This window comes from Cricetulus griseus (genome assembly GCF_003668045.3).
Source record: "Cricetulus griseus strain 17A/GY chromosome 1 unlocalized genomic scaffold, alternate assembly CriGri-PICRH-1.0 chr1_0, whole genome shotgun sequence".
In the NCBI taxonomy this organism is placed as follows: domain Eukaryota; kingdom Metazoa; phylum Chordata; class Mammalia; order Rodentia; family Cricetidae; genus Cricetulus; species Cricetulus griseus.
The window spans coordinates 48,493,440-48,508,479 of record NW_023276806.1 but is presented as its reverse complement, the minus strand read 5'-3'; the positions used below and the strand labels follow the sequence as shown (position 1 = coordinate 48,508,479).

Sequence of the window (15,040 nt, the reverse complement as noted above, 5' to 3'; positions counted from 1 at the left end):
CTGAAGTACACATGTGAGCATGAGAGGACAACTTAAAACAGTTGATGTTGGGATTTGGGGCTCAAACTCAGGGCTTCAGGTGTGGTAGGAAGCACCTTTACCTGTGGAGCTGTCTTGTTGGCCCAGTTTGATCGTTTGTGAAATAAAATGGCTAGAGTGGTGCTCTAGCTCATTGATAGAATGTGGGCCTGGGCTGGGTGTTGGTGGCGCACGCCTTAATCCTAGTACTCGGGAGGCAGAGGCAGGAGGATCTCTGTGAGTTCGAGAATAGGCTGGTCTACAAAGTGAGTTCCAGGACAGCCAGGACTGTTATACAGAGAAACCCTGTTTTGAAAAACCAAACCAAAACCAAACCCAAAAACAAAAAGAATGTATGCCTGGCTTGTGCAGAGTCATGGGTTTAGTATGTATGGGACAGATTTTGCCTGTTGTGTTTCAGAAGCTTAGGTTTCTTTTCTAATGTAGACATAGCTATCATTCGTTTTCCTTTTAAGGTAGTGTCTTGCCTTTATAGCCCAAGTTGGCTTCCATCTCATGTTCTTCATCTGCCCTCCTAAGTCTGATTTTATAGATGTATGCTACCATTCCTGGTGTCGGTCAACTTAATTATTTTAATGTTTTTTTCTTTCATAGGTTTCGTTATATTATCCTCAAGCAGAAGTTTCTAGAAGCTTTGTGTGTTAACAATGCAATGTCTGCAGAAGATGAGCCCCAGCATGTAAGATTTTTATTCCTGAAGGTTTGCGCCCTAGTCTTGCTTTCAGTTATTTTATTCACTAGACCAGAAGATTATTATCAATGGGTTTTCAAAGTTTTAGGAGCTGTGATGAGGCAAGATCCATAGTTTTGCAATGTAGTACTTTGAATTTATAGTCCTTTTTAACTTGCTCTGTGATTTAAATCAAGGTGCTTACATGAATACTTCAAGAGTGTATTATTCTCTGTAAAGTAAGTTAGGCCAGGTTTGTGTATGCATATGTGAGGTGTACTCGTATACACCCACACAGAGGCCAGAGAACCCTCATAGGAGTCCTCAGTTCATCTCTTCCTTGTTCCCTTGTTCCCTCCAAGGCTGGAGAAGGATTATGGAGCCATCTCTCTAGTCACTCTCTGCTCTTTTAAAAGGGCCTCTGAGTTGGTTCCCAACATCTACATGATGGTTCATGACCATCTGTAACTCTAGTTCCCAGGGATCCAGCACCCTCTTCTGGCCTTCCAGGGCACTGAGCACACATACGGTGCACATACATACATTCAGGCAAAACACTCATGCACCTAAAAGAAAAAAGACAGGTTTCCATGTAGCCCAGGCTGTTGTTGAGACAGCTTATAATAGAGGAAGACCTTAAACTTCTGTAAGATCTTCCTGCCTCTGGCCCCTGATGCTTCTCATTTTTATATAAATGATTAAATCTTAGCTAGATATTTTATATTTATATATTTATGTTTCAGAGTTGATCAGTCTTTTAAAACTTTATTTTATGGGCGGGGGGTGGGGTGGGGGTGGGGGCCGGTATCACACACTTCATGTGTGGAGGCTGGATGACAGCTTTTAGGACTGTCTACCATCTGGGTCCCAGGGATCAAAGTGAGGTTGTTTATTTGTTTGTTTGAGACAGAGTCTCATTTTGTAGCTCTGGCTGGCCTGCAGCTCATTAGATAGACCAGGCTGACCTCTAACTCACAGAAATCTGCTTGCCTCTGCCTCACTAGTGCACATGTCTTTAATCCCACACCCGGCCTCCACACTGACTTTCCTAAATGCTGAGTTTATGGGCAGCACCATCACATCCTGGTTTCCAGGTTGTTTTTTAATGAAATACTTAGTTTTATGACTTAAATTCAATATAATAAAATATATTTGGACTTAAAAAGTTATATTTGTTTATTTAGTATTGGGAATTGAACCCAGTGTCTCATGTGTCTCAGGCAAGCGTTCTACCAACTGAGCTGTATCTCCAGCCATAGGAAGTTTCATTTGTTTATTTTTGTGTGAATGGTGTGTGTGTGTGTGTGTGTGTGTGTGTGTGTGTGTTCCACATGTGTGGAGATCAGAAGACAATTTGAGTCACTTCTCTTCTGTCACTGTGTGGATCTGGGGGATTAAACTCAAGATTGTCAGGCTTGGTAGCAAGCCCTTTTACCTACTGAGCCATCTTGCTGAACTAGTTCTGAGGATCTGAACTCATGTCTTGTGCCTGTGTAGCAAATGCTGTTATCCACTGAGCTATACCTACAACAAACTATGGGGAACACAGATGCTCAGATCTTAGCTAAACCCAAAGGATAATACAGTGGGATTTTTTTTTTTTTCACGATGGAGCAAGTTTTGCCAGATAATGATGTCCACAAGTAGGAAAAACATTGGAACAAGTAAAAAACCTCAACTTGTTATTTTGAGTTTGTCACTAACCAGTTGATTAAATCTGTATCCTAATTTCTCTCATATGTGAGATAGGCCAAAATAGTTAAGTTCTATCAGGTGTGTCCAACCTTTTGACATTGGGACATGATATTGTCATCTACAATGCTTACACTTAAGAACTGCACAATTGAGCTGAAAGAAAAAAAAATGTTTTAAGTCAGTTTATAGTTTTTCCTTATTGTTTTTTGTTTTTGTTTTTTTAGAGTCTGGGTTCCTCTGTGTAACAGCCCTGGCTGTCCTGGAACTCACTTTTTGACCAGGCTGTCCTTGAACTCACAAAGAAATTTGCCTGCCTCTGCCTCTGGAGTGCTAGGATTAAAGGCAAGTTTACTTTTTTATTTTTTTATTTTTTTGAGACAGGGTTTCTCTGTGTAGCTTTGTAGACCAGGCTGATTTGCCTGCCTCTGCCTCTCAAGTGCTGAGATTAAAGGCATGTGCCACCACTGCCCAGCTAAGTTTACATTTTTTGAGTTAGGCTATATTCATAGTTAACCTGGGGCACATACTGCCTCACAGGCCATAAGGTGTCTGACAATATTTGGTATATACATTGTTGTCAGTCATCTAATCTAAGCTTCCTTTTGTTCTATTTCTGTTGTTTTTGTAGTAATCTACTGTAAATGTACCCTTTTGTGAATTTTTCTTTCTATCCTCATATGAATTTATTCTGAGTTGAGACTAAGAAAATGGCTCTTTTGCATTTGAGATAAACCAAACAAAGTTTTCAAACAAACTATTGACATTGTTTGGTTTTCGATTTTAGCTGAGCATGGTATGTCTTTTTTTTTTTTTTTTTTTTTTTTTTCTGAGACAGGGTTTCTCTTTGGCTTTGGAGGCTATCCTGGAACTAGCTCTTGTAGACCAGGCTGGTCTTGAACTCAGAGAGATCCGCCTGCCTCTGCCTCCCGAGTGCTGGGATTAAAGGTGTGCGTCACCAACGCCCGACTAGAGCATGGTATGTCTTAACTATAATCCTAGTATTCATAAGACTGAGACAGAAGGAGCTTGAGTTCAAGCCAGCCTGAGCCAAGATGTGGAGGCCCTGTATCTAACCACATTAACAAAGTAAAGAATAAATAGTTGGAAATTAGAATTTTTAAGTCTGAATTGATTTAGAATGTTATTTTTGTAGGTAAAATTTTAATTTGGTAATAAACCAAATTCTTCATTTTTAAGTTGTGAAAACATTGTCAATTAAAAATTATTACACATTCTGCAAATTATATTTATGTTCTCTGGCACCAAAATTTATCTTCTATACTCTCAGCTTTCACATTTCATTTTAAGGTGATCAGTTGCCTTTCACCTCTTTTTATAGTCATCCTTTATATTTTTTAGTTGGAATTTACTATGCAGGAAGCTGTCCAGTGCCTGCATGCTCTAGAGGAGTACTGCCCTTCTAAAGATGATTACAGCAAGCTCTGTCTGCTCCTCACTTTGCCTCGTCTGACCAATCATGCTGAATTTAAGGACTGGAATCCCAGCACTGCACGAGTTCATTGCTTTGAAGAGGTCTGTGTCATGGTTGCAGAGTTCATCCCTGCTGACAGGAAGCTAAGTGAGGCTGGTTTTAAAGCAAGTAACAATCGCTTATTCCAACTTGTAATGAAGGGCTTACTTTATGAATGCTGTGTAGAATTTTGTCAGAGTAAAGCAACTGGTGAAGAAATTACAGAAAGTGAAGTACTTCTTGGCATTGACCTCTTATGTGGCAACGGTTGTGATGATTTAGATCTGAGTTTACTCTCTTGGCTTCAGAATCTCCCTTCTTCAGCCTTTTCTTGTGCATTTGAACAGAAAATGCTTAATATTCATGTTGACAAACTCCTGAAGCCTACAAAAGCTGCATATGCTGATCTCTTGACTCCTCTTATCAGCAAACTTTCTCCCTACCCATCCTCACCAATGAGAAGACCTCAGTCAGCTGATGCCTATATGACTCGCTCCCTGAATCCTGCTTTAGATGGCCTCACATGTGGACTAACCAGTCATGATAAGAGAATCTCAGATCTTGGGAACAAAACTTCTCCAATGTCACACTCCTTTGCTAACTTCCATTATCCAGGAGTACAAAACCTTAGCAGAAGTCTCATGCTTGAGAATACAGAATGTCACAGTATCTATGAAGAATCTCCTGAACGGTAGGTATTTGCTCATAAAAATTAGGAAGTCATGAGTTCTAAGTTGTCTGTAGTGTGTGCATGCAAATGCTCTTGGTGTTCAGCACTTTATAGTTTTAAGAATTTTAAGTTTATTTTTAAATTTAGCTTATAAAGTCATGGGTTTCATGATGGCACACATTTTTATATACAGGCTGTTATTACTTTGTTCTGATTGGTCTTCTTCTTCACTGTACTCCCCCTGTTCCCCTGCCCACTTCTGACTGGCTCCTCTTCTTCCCTCAGGTAGACCGCTCTATGTTTTCATGCACATGTATTCTGTTTCCCTCTCTTTTCTCCCCTTCCTTAAGATACCTTCCTCCCTGTCATGATCCCCTTTCTAGTTTGATGACCTAATCATACACCATATACATAAATATAATTCTAAATATAGGTCCTTCATATATTAGAAAATGTGGATTTTGTCTTTCTGGTCTGGTTTATTTCATTTAATACAATAATTTCCAGGTATATCCATTTTCCTGCAGATGTCATTATTTCATTTTTCTTTATGGCTAGCTAAAATCTCATTGAGAACTCCGACTTGCCATGCAAGATGTGCCCATTGGTGCACTAATGGCAAGACTGTTTTGGGGACAGCCAATTGCTTTCTGACTGGGTTATAGGCCCATTATATTGGAGGGAATACATGCCTGGTACTAAGCCTCTGGCTGGGGAAGTTACAGGCCCTAGAGGAGACTATACTACAGGTATTTTGCTGAATGGACATCTAGTCAAAATGCCCTCTAAATATTTATATTTACAATGATAGAACAATGCTGCTGGGTCAGAAAAGCTCCTTTTAGCAGAGGATGACAGTTAATTTAGAGACTCACAAATAATCAAAGTACTGAGAATAAGTGGTTGTTGAGTGCTTAGTCCTAAATGGAATGTTTTACCTCCTTCAGGACCCAGGTAGCATCACCAGAGGTGGGATGGGGGTGGGGTGGGCGTTAGTTGTTAAGGATGGAGAGTAGCGTCTGGAAACACTCTTTTCTGGAATTGGCATGGCCATTCCGGTCACCAGCTCATAGCAGTTGTGGCTACCTACACAAAAAGAAAAGAGACATGGGAATAGGAGGGGGACTAGTTGAGGAGAAGCAAGTCAGCAAGAGAAAGGGCTAAGAGATAATTGTGGTGCAAATGATCACAGGCATTCTATACGTATAACATTATCAGAAGTACAAGTTATCAAAAGCATATTACATATGTACAGGAATAAATAAAGTGGCCATAAAACATCCCACTGCCTGTATGTTGTACATTTTATCTATCTTCATCTGTTGGTAGGCATCCAGGTTTGTTCCATTTCCTCACTGTTGTGAGTTATGAGGTTGTGTAGAAACATGGCTGTGCAAGCATCTCTGCGATGTGTTGACTGGGAGAAATTAGGTAGCTGTAGCTATGTGGGTTTATTTCCTCTGTTTATCTGTTGGTCTGTGTCTGGTTCTGTACTGATAACATGCTTCTTTTTTAAAACCATAGTTCTTTGTGTGGCAGCACTTATCATAGTTGTTAGTAATTTATAGAAGTATGGTAGTGAACCTTCTTACACACACATGTACACATAGTTAGGTAGTCAGAAGGACAAGCTCCTAAGTAAAGGGTGCCTTTGTGGCAATGGCTGTCTAATGTTGCCTTTCTGATCACTACAACTCTGTATGGATATGTCCTTATATACTCTGCCTAGAGAGATCAGTACTGTATAATTAAATACTTCAAAGTGAAAGGTCATTGAACTTCTGTAGTTGTTTCCATGGTGTTTTGTAGCAATAGGTAAATCTGTGTATATATCTGGTATTCATCATCTTCAGATGACTTTTTTTTTTTTTTTTTTTTTTTGAGACAAGGCATGTAGCTTTGGTTGGCCTGGAACTCACTGTGTGGAGGAAACTGGCCTCAAACTCATAGAGACCAATTTGCCTCTGCCTCCTAAGTGCTGGGATTAGAGGTGTGCATCACCTCACCTGGGTTGCTATTAACATTTTTGAGATTTATGAAAAGCAGAAATTGCTAGTGTTTTAAAAGCATATTAGGAATAACCTGACATAAAATCCCCAAATTATGCCATTAAAAAGATCATTTATTAAAAATGTGAAAGATAGGCTAGGCATGACGGTGCACACCTTGAATCCCAGCACTTGGGAGGCAGAGGCAGGTGGATCTCTGAGTTGAGGCCCGCTTGATCTACATAGTAAGTTCCAGGACAGCCAAGGCTATATAGAGAAACCCTGTCTCAAAAAATAAATAAAAAAATAATCTTAAATAATTTTTTTAAAGAAGTGGAAGAAAAATCTCTTTTGCTTTTATGTTTAGTGTAAGCAAGCCAAGGAAAGTCGTTTAATAAAATCTAAAGTCTTAAAACTCTAAAAAAACATACAAGAGGGAAAAACAAATATTTGAGTAACAAAATCACAATTTATATTTCATAAAGAGAATTTAGGTATGAAATCCTCCAACCTGTCTTGTTTATAGATGAATCTGAGCCACAAAGAATGAAAATGAATTTCCCAAAAACACATACTACTGATATTGGGTTAGAGACCCTGCTTCCCAAGTAAATGTTTGTCCTATCTGGGTATGACAGTACACACCTGCAGCTACTTGAGAGCTGAGGACCACGGCACACACACCTACAGCTGTGGTACGTGAGAGCTGAGGACCATGGCGTACACACCTGCAGCTTCAGTATGTGGGAAGCTGAGGATCTCCTGAGCTCAGAAGTTTGAGACCACACAGCAAGACCCTGTCTCAATAACAAGCACCTCCTCAGCTGGGCATTGGTGGCACATGCCTTTAATTCCAGCACTCGGGAGGCAGAGGCAGGCGGGTTTCTGTGAATTCGAGACCAGCCTGGTCTACAAGAGCTAGTCCTAGGACAGCCTCCAAAGCCACAGGGAAACCCTGTCTCAAAAAACCAAAAAAAAAAAAAAAAAAAAAAGACATCTGTTTTTGTATAGTTGATAAACACTAAATCCTTAATAGTCTTTTTTAATGCAAGAAAATTCCTTTAAAAATGCATTTCACCCCATTTCTGCTTTTTCTATTTTTGTTTGTTTTTTGTTTTTGTTTTTGTTTTTGTTTGGAAGAAGTGATACACCTGTTGAGGCCCAGCAGCCTGTCAGCAGTGAACCCACATGCCAGGGTTCAGGCTTTGAAAAAGAGCCTGCAAATGGAGCACAGAATCCAGTACCGGCTAAACAAGAAAAAAATGAGGTAATATTTACTGAATGTAATGTGCCTCAAAGTTATTCTCTTTGTAAAAGTTAATAGGATCTCTATAGAAAATGTAAAAGACTTATTTGGGAGTAGTACAAAGATTTTAGATATTCTGATTATTGGCTTATTTTCCGGCTTCCCCCCAATTAATTTATAGTATGTTTAGTTGTCATGTATTTTATAAGTAGAGGAATTTATTAAAAATCTAAAGTGCTACATATTTCATAACTCAAAATAATTAAATTTACATTAAATGTGGCTACTTTTCATTTTAAGGGCATAATTCTATATTTTAATTATTGTATTTAATAAACAAGAAATTTAAAATGTATAATATAGAGTAATACTTTTATCTAAATCTAAAGTTCCATTTTTATGTGTTTCTGACAGGAAATTGTATTATGACAGAATGTAGATTTATGTACTGTTCCACTTAGAAGAGGTGTAAAGTGTGTTTTTTCTCTTTCTTTAAATTTTTTAAAAAATTATTGGTGTGTGTGTGTGTTTGTGTTTGTGTGTGTGTGTGTGTGTGTGTGTGTGTGTGTGTGTGTGCTTTCATGCCACATTACATGTGTGTAGGTCAGAGGAGAGTTTTGTGGGAGTTAGTTCTCTCCAGAATCAAACATAGGTTGTCAGGAGTGGATGGTGGGCATCTCTACCCATTTGCCCATCTCTTTACCAATTTAGGAGGTTGAATGGGAAATACTGAGATTGCTGATAGAAAGCCAGATTTTAGTCATGAAAGAACACTTGGAACCTAGTTTTTAGCTAAATACATGTTTCTGTCTATAGAAACCTATTTCATGCTTAGTATTAAATATGTTTGATAAGATTAATATTTTTACTAAATAGTAATATAGTCTTGTAAGAGATTTGATTTAAGTACTATCAAATTTATCATTATCTATATGCATATTCTCTGACTGTGTTCCTATTGTAACCATCAGTTTGCATATTGACGTTGGGCTAGTCAGGAACACGCAGTAACCAGAATGTTTACAGAATAAAGCAAAGGAGCTGATAATCTGACTATTAAGACACAGGTGTTATGTTATTTTTCAAAGAACAATGAAATTTTTAAATTTTTGTAGTTGTAATTTTATTCAGCATTTAAAAATGATATTGTAAAAACATAATTCAGGGATGGTCTGTCTGTTCATATGTATTGTTTTTCCAATGCTTTTAAGCTTCGAGATTCCACTGAACAATTTCAAGAATATTATAGGCAAAGATTACGCTATCAGCAGCATTTAGAACAGAAGGAGCAACAGCGACAGATATACCAGCAGATGTTACTTGAAGGAGGGGTGAACCAGGAGGATGGTCCTGATCAGCAGCAGAATCTCACGGAACAGTTCCTTAACAGGTCTGTTGATCCTCCCTGTAAATAAGAGATTAATGTAGCGATGTTTAAAGCCTGTGGTAACTACTGGGCTGGAGGGTGGCTCACAATTAAGAGCACATGCTGCTGCTGCTCATAGGAAACCCAGGTCCAGTTCCCAGCATCCACATGGTGGCCAGAAGGCTCCTCACCAACTCTGACTCCTCTTCTGGACTATGTGGGCATCAAATACACACATGGTGTGCATAATGTTCATGCAGGCAAACACATAAAATAAATCTTTAAAAAACATCCAGTAACTGCTACTTGAAATTTTCAAGATTTAAAAAAAATGTTTTATGTAATATAGAATTACATAATGTCTTTCAGTTACAAAAATCTAGTTTTTCTCTCTTCCCTAAGTAACTGCAGCTGCAGTGTGGTGGTTTAGCCCATTGGCTGGAAACTTGTGGGTTAGGTGGATCCCACTTTACCCAAGGTAGAAGAAGATATAGGAGGAGTTACTTTGTTTCCTTTCTTTTGTTTTTAAACTTTAATATTTTATGTGTGCTAGTGTTTTGTCTCTGTGTATGTGTGTGCACCATGTGCATGTGTGGTGCTCACAGAGGCCAGAAGTCATTGGATCCCCTTGGAGCTACAGACAGTTGTGAGCCACCATGTGGGTGCTGGGAATTGAACTCTGGTCCTCTGGAAGAGCAGTCAGCACTCTTAACTGCTGAGCCATCTCTCCAGCCCCTACTTAGTTTCTGTCTGCTCATCTACTTTCCCCAGGTGCCATAGGAGTAAATGAGTTCAACTGTTTATGTGCTTAGAGCAGTACCTGGCACATTGTGAGCCCTATACTGTGGTTGTAATTTTTATAGTTATGTTACTAGTTTTAAACCATTAGATTCAGCCAGGCATAGTGACATGTGTCTATAGCTCTAGGTATTTGAGAGGCCAAGGTGGATACTCATTTGATCCTAGGTGTTAAGGTTCAAACAGCCTGGCCAACAAAATGAAACTATCTTTAAAAAAAAAAAAAAGCAACCTGTAGATTCTTTTGGAATCAGTATATTAAAATGATTCCTTCTTTTTTTTTTTTTAAGATTTTATTTATTATGTATACAACATTCTGCTTCCATGTATATCTGCACACCAGAAGAGGGCACCAGATCTCATTACAGATGGTTGTGAGCCACCATGTGGTTGCTGGGAATTGAACTCAGGACCTCTGGAAGAGCAGTCAGTGCTCTTAACCTTTGAGCCATCTCTCCAGCCCAAAATGATTCCTTCTTAAACTTTCTTCTTAAACTATTAACTATATTGTCTTTAATGATTGAATATGTTTTGAATATGTGAGTTTTTAAAAATTAAGAAACCAGAATATATATATTTAAATGAGCAGAGGTTGTTGGAAGATTGCATGTATGTACCTAATATATATGTACTTAGAGCAGTTCTGGCATGTAGGAAGAGTGCTGTAGCTGTTATAATTATGGTTTGGCAGCTGCAGCGATGATTCTCAGTTCTTCATGTTCATCAATGTTAGAAGTGATATGTGCTTGCACTCTGAATGGTGTGCATATCATTTGATCCTGAGCTCCCGAACAGTCACATTGCGGAGTGCGCTCTCTCTCTCTCTCTCTCTCTCTCTCTCTCTCTCTCTCTCTCTCTCTCTCTCTTTCTCTCTCCTCTCCTCTCCTCTCTCCTCTCTTCTCTCTCTCTCTTTTCCCTCTTCTCTCTTCTCTCTCTCTCTCTCTCTCTCTCTCTCTCTCTCTCTCTCTCTCTTCTCTCTCCTCTCTCTTTGGTGTTTTTGTTTGTTTGTTTGTTTTTCGAGACAGGGTTTCTCTGTGGCTTTGGAGGCTATCCTGGAACTAGCTCTTGTAGACCAGGCTGGTCTCAAACTCACAGAGATCCAGCTGCCTCCCGAGTGCTGGGATTAAAGGCTTGTGCCACCACCACCCAGCGGTCTCTTTGGTTTTTTGAGGCAGGGTTTCTCTGTATAGCTTTGGAGCTTGTCCTGGAACTCCCTCTGTAGACCAGGCTAGCCTTGAACTTACAGAAATCTGCCTGCCTCTGCCATCTGAATGCTGGAATTAAAGTACTCAGCTTTCTTATTTCCTTCCTTCCTTCTTCCTTCCTTCCTTCCTTCCTTCCTTCCTTCCTTCCTTCCTTCCTTCCTTCCTTCCTTCCTTTCTTCCTTTTTTGGTTTTTCAAGACAGGGTTTCTCTGTGGCTTTGGAGACTCACATGGAACTCACTCTTGTAGACCAGGCTCACAGAGATCTGCCTGCCTCTGCCTCCCAAGTGCTGGGACTAAAGGCATGCACCACCACCACCCAGCTTGTTTGTTTGTTTTCTGAACAATTATTTTTATTTTATGTTTATGAATGTTTTGCCACTTGTGTATATATCTATATCTATATCTCTCTATATATGTAATAATGCATGCTGGGTGCCTAGGCACGTCAGAAGAGGGCATAGAATCCCTTAGAGCTGGAGTTTAGATAGTTGAGTTGTTATATGGGAATTGAACCTGGGTCGTCTGGAAGAACAGCTAGTGCTTTTAATTACTGGGTCAACTCTCCAGCCCCAGGGAGTGTTTTCTTACCATCTTGGATCAAGCTATTGCTTGTCAGAATTATCCCAATCTGATGAATTGACACTTGCTGGTTTAGGATATCTTCTTCAAAAGTCATGGTTGCTATTTGGCTTCCTAAACAAGATACCCTGCAATGAGTTAGAAGATAATAAAGTATGAAAAAGGATCTCTGATCCTAATAATAATTGAGATGTGTCGCCTTAGAAATAGACTATTCAAGAGTGTGCATCCTTCAAACACAATCAAAAATAGAAATAAAGTAGTTTAGTTTCAGTTTAGAGTACCTTTATTGTTTTGTTGTTAGTACTTGCTTTTTGTGGTGTTTGTTTTTTGAGACAGGGTCTAGCCTGCAACCCTGACTGGTCTAGAACTTGCTATGTAGACCAGACTAGCATTAAATTCACAGCAGTCTGTTTTTTGTCTTTCAACTGCTGGAATCATAGGCTTGAGTCACCAGGTTTGGGTAGAGTATATTTGTTGTTCAACAATTGTTTTCAATTTCTTTGGTAATTGGAGCTTAAAAGACTTAAGTATGCTTTAGAAATCCACAGATGGCCCAGTGGTGGTGGTGCACGCTTTAATCCCAGAACTCGGGAGGCAGAGGCAGGAGGATCTCTGTGAGTTCAGGACAAGCTCCAAAAGCTACACAGAGAAATCCTATCTTGAAAAACTAAAAAGAAAAAAAAGAAAAGAAAAAAGAAATCCACAGGACATAGGACCAGTGAGATGGCTCAGTAGGGCAAAAGCCCCTGCTGCCATACCTGATGACCTCACTTTAGTCCCTAAGATCCACATGGTGGAAGGAGAGAACCAACTCCTACAAGTTATCCTCTGACCTCTACAAGCAAGCTGTGTCACATGTATTCTCTCACATTAATTGATTAATTAATTTTTAAGTCCATAGGATAATCAGGTCTATAATTGTGTGTGCTTATCTTATGTTTTGCAAATGACTTCTACATCAATTTTCTGTCATTATCTTAATATTGCTGCTCCTAATTTTATGCTCTTGATTGTTTGATCAGTATTATAATTGGCATCACTGATTTGGCACTTATTTTAGGCATATTCTGTCCTACCTTCTTTCTACCCTAGTTTAAGAGACTGGGCTATAAAATGAGACCCTGACTCAAAAGGAAAGAAAGAAAAATACTAAAATGACAATAAGACTAATGTGAGCATTTTGAAGTCTCTTTACACTTAAGGTCAATTTACTTAGGTTCTTTTGGGGGAACATATCACAGGATTAATGTTTCCAAAAACATACTTAGGGAATTTCCACCTAATTAAATTTATTCCTAATAAATATTTTAACAAATACCAACTTTTTCTGATTGTTGTTATTACTAAATTTTTGTTTTTTGAGTTAATGGTGTCTTTGTGTAATTCAGGTTAGCTTCAGGGATTTGTTTATTTCTGCCTTTTGTAAAGACGCCTTCAAAAACCAAGCACACATATTTGGTTGGAAACAAGAATGCACAATTAACTACCACACTTCAGTAATTAGACTTATTGTGTTAGTCTTCTCTCATAGTGACTCTTGGCTGAAAGGGTGATCCTGGGTCAGTTCTAGACCACAACTTTTTTGAGGGTGTCACTATGTAGGTCAGGCTGACCTTATCTTCCTGCCTTAACATTTCTTGTGATAGGGATATATGCCACCCAGGCTTCCCAGATCAGAGAGAGCCCAGTACCTTCCTCTTTGTGCCTTTTGTGAGCCTGAGCCCCAAAGGAGCTGTGCAGGCTGTGCAGATGGGAAGATTGTTAGAGAGGAAGTATTGAGGTCGCATTGTTTTTAGTGCCCATTTTATCTCTGCAGTGCCCTAGTCAGAGTCTGGCAGATGTTAGTCACAGGATGAGTGAATGAATGCAGATTGGAATGACAGGGGCACCACTTGACATTTGTCATCTGCTCTAATCATTCATGTCAAAGTTGATGGGATGTTACTAGAGATAATGAAATGAAAATAGCTTATTTTGTTAGAGGGAAATTTGGTACTGTGATATTATTTTGACAGTATTTGAAAATTAAGCTTTTTTTTTAATTAAAAGTATCACATATGCTAAGTATACATTCTACCTCCAGGTCTGTGTCTTTTACAGTGTGATGCTGTGGGAAAATTTGGATTATCTTTTTTTTTTTTTTCTCTGTGTAGCTCTGACCTGGAACTCACTCTGTAGACTAGGCTGGCCTTGGACTCAGAGATCCTCCTGCCCCCGCCTCCTGAGTGGTGGAACTAAAGGCCTGTGCCACCATTACCCTGGTGTTGGATTATCTTTTTTAGTATCTTGGTTATGTCTTAAATTGATAGAGGTCATATTTAAAATAAAATTTTCCCTAGATTATGTATGTGCATATGTTTGTCTTTTCAAACTTTTAGCCTTGGATATGTTAGAAATATTTTAAACTACATTTTTATTGTAAACTACTTGTATTGTTGTTTTTATAGGTCTATTCAAAAGCTTGGAGAATTAAATATTGGAATGGATAGTCTTGGTAATGAGGTACCAGTACTCAACCAACAATGCACCGGGAACAAAAACAATGGATCAAATAGTTCTTCAGTGACTGGTTTTAGTACACCACCCCAAGATTCCAGTCAGAGGTTAATACACGATACTTCAAATATTCACACAAGCACACCTCGTAATCCTGGATCAACAAATCTTATCCCCTTTCTTGAAGAATCACCTTGTGGAAGCCAGAAGTAAGTGCTTGACTGTAAAACTTCCTATTGTAGTGATAGGAACATAAGCTTGAGCTGAGAGCTTACTAGCTCCAGATTTCTCTCTGACTTGCCTTCTCTTGTCCATTTGAATTGTCTGTAGACTCCTTCCCTGTCTGTTTTCCTTTTGCTTTCTTGACAGCACCAAGACAGTTCTGTTTCTTTATAAACCGTCTTATTGAGAGAGTCTGTAGTTTTAGGCTTTAGCTTGATTTTTCCCCTTTGTATTTGAGTTTTTTCAACAGATAATCTCACAGACTGTTGGGGTACAAGAGGGTGTTTTTACAACATGTTTAAGTGATTATAGAAAGACAATTTTAGCAACTGAAAAACTTATAGCAGCTAAAGACTGCATATTTATGTTTTCACCTGTTAGAACATTTTTATCTTCCTATCACCAATAAACAAGTGTTAATTTATGCAATGAGAATAGTTTAGGGACATTTTCTTGCATTACCATGAAACACTTCTTGGTAGGTTTACTTCCTTTTGACACTTGTATACTTGTAGAAATTAGCCTTGTAATTCTGCTTTTGTAACTGGGCTACTGAATCCCAGGCTGTTACCCAAATGTCCATGAGTAGAG

The 15,040-nt window shown here is 38.9% G+C and overlaps 1 protein-coding gene across 11 annotated transcripts in view; it reads left to right on the top strand.

The window, feature by feature from the left end:
- The window catches only part of Wdr47 (WD repeat domain 47), a 52,386-nt gene that overhangs the window by 21,316 nt on the left and 16,030 nt on the right, over positions 1-15,040 (top strand). For 4 of the 11 annotated variants that reach the window (XM_027395516.1, XM_027395517.2, XM_027395509.2 and 1 more), the window contains exons 4-8: positions 634-739; positions 3,764-4,566; positions 7,674-7,800; positions 8,991-9,169; positions 14,179-14,436. In XM_027395516.1, coding sequence (XP_027251317.1) covers positions 634-739; positions 3,764-4,566; positions 7,674-7,800; positions 8,991-9,169; positions 14,179-14,436 — 1,473 coding nt within the window. Of the gene's footprint in view, positions 1-631; positions 740-3,763; positions 4,567-7,673; positions 7,801-8,990; positions 9,170-14,178; positions 14,437-15,040 lie in introns of all 11 variants that reach the window. The other 7 variants (XM_027395513.2, XM_027395515.2, XM_027395512.2 and 4 more) reach the window with 5 other exon arrangements.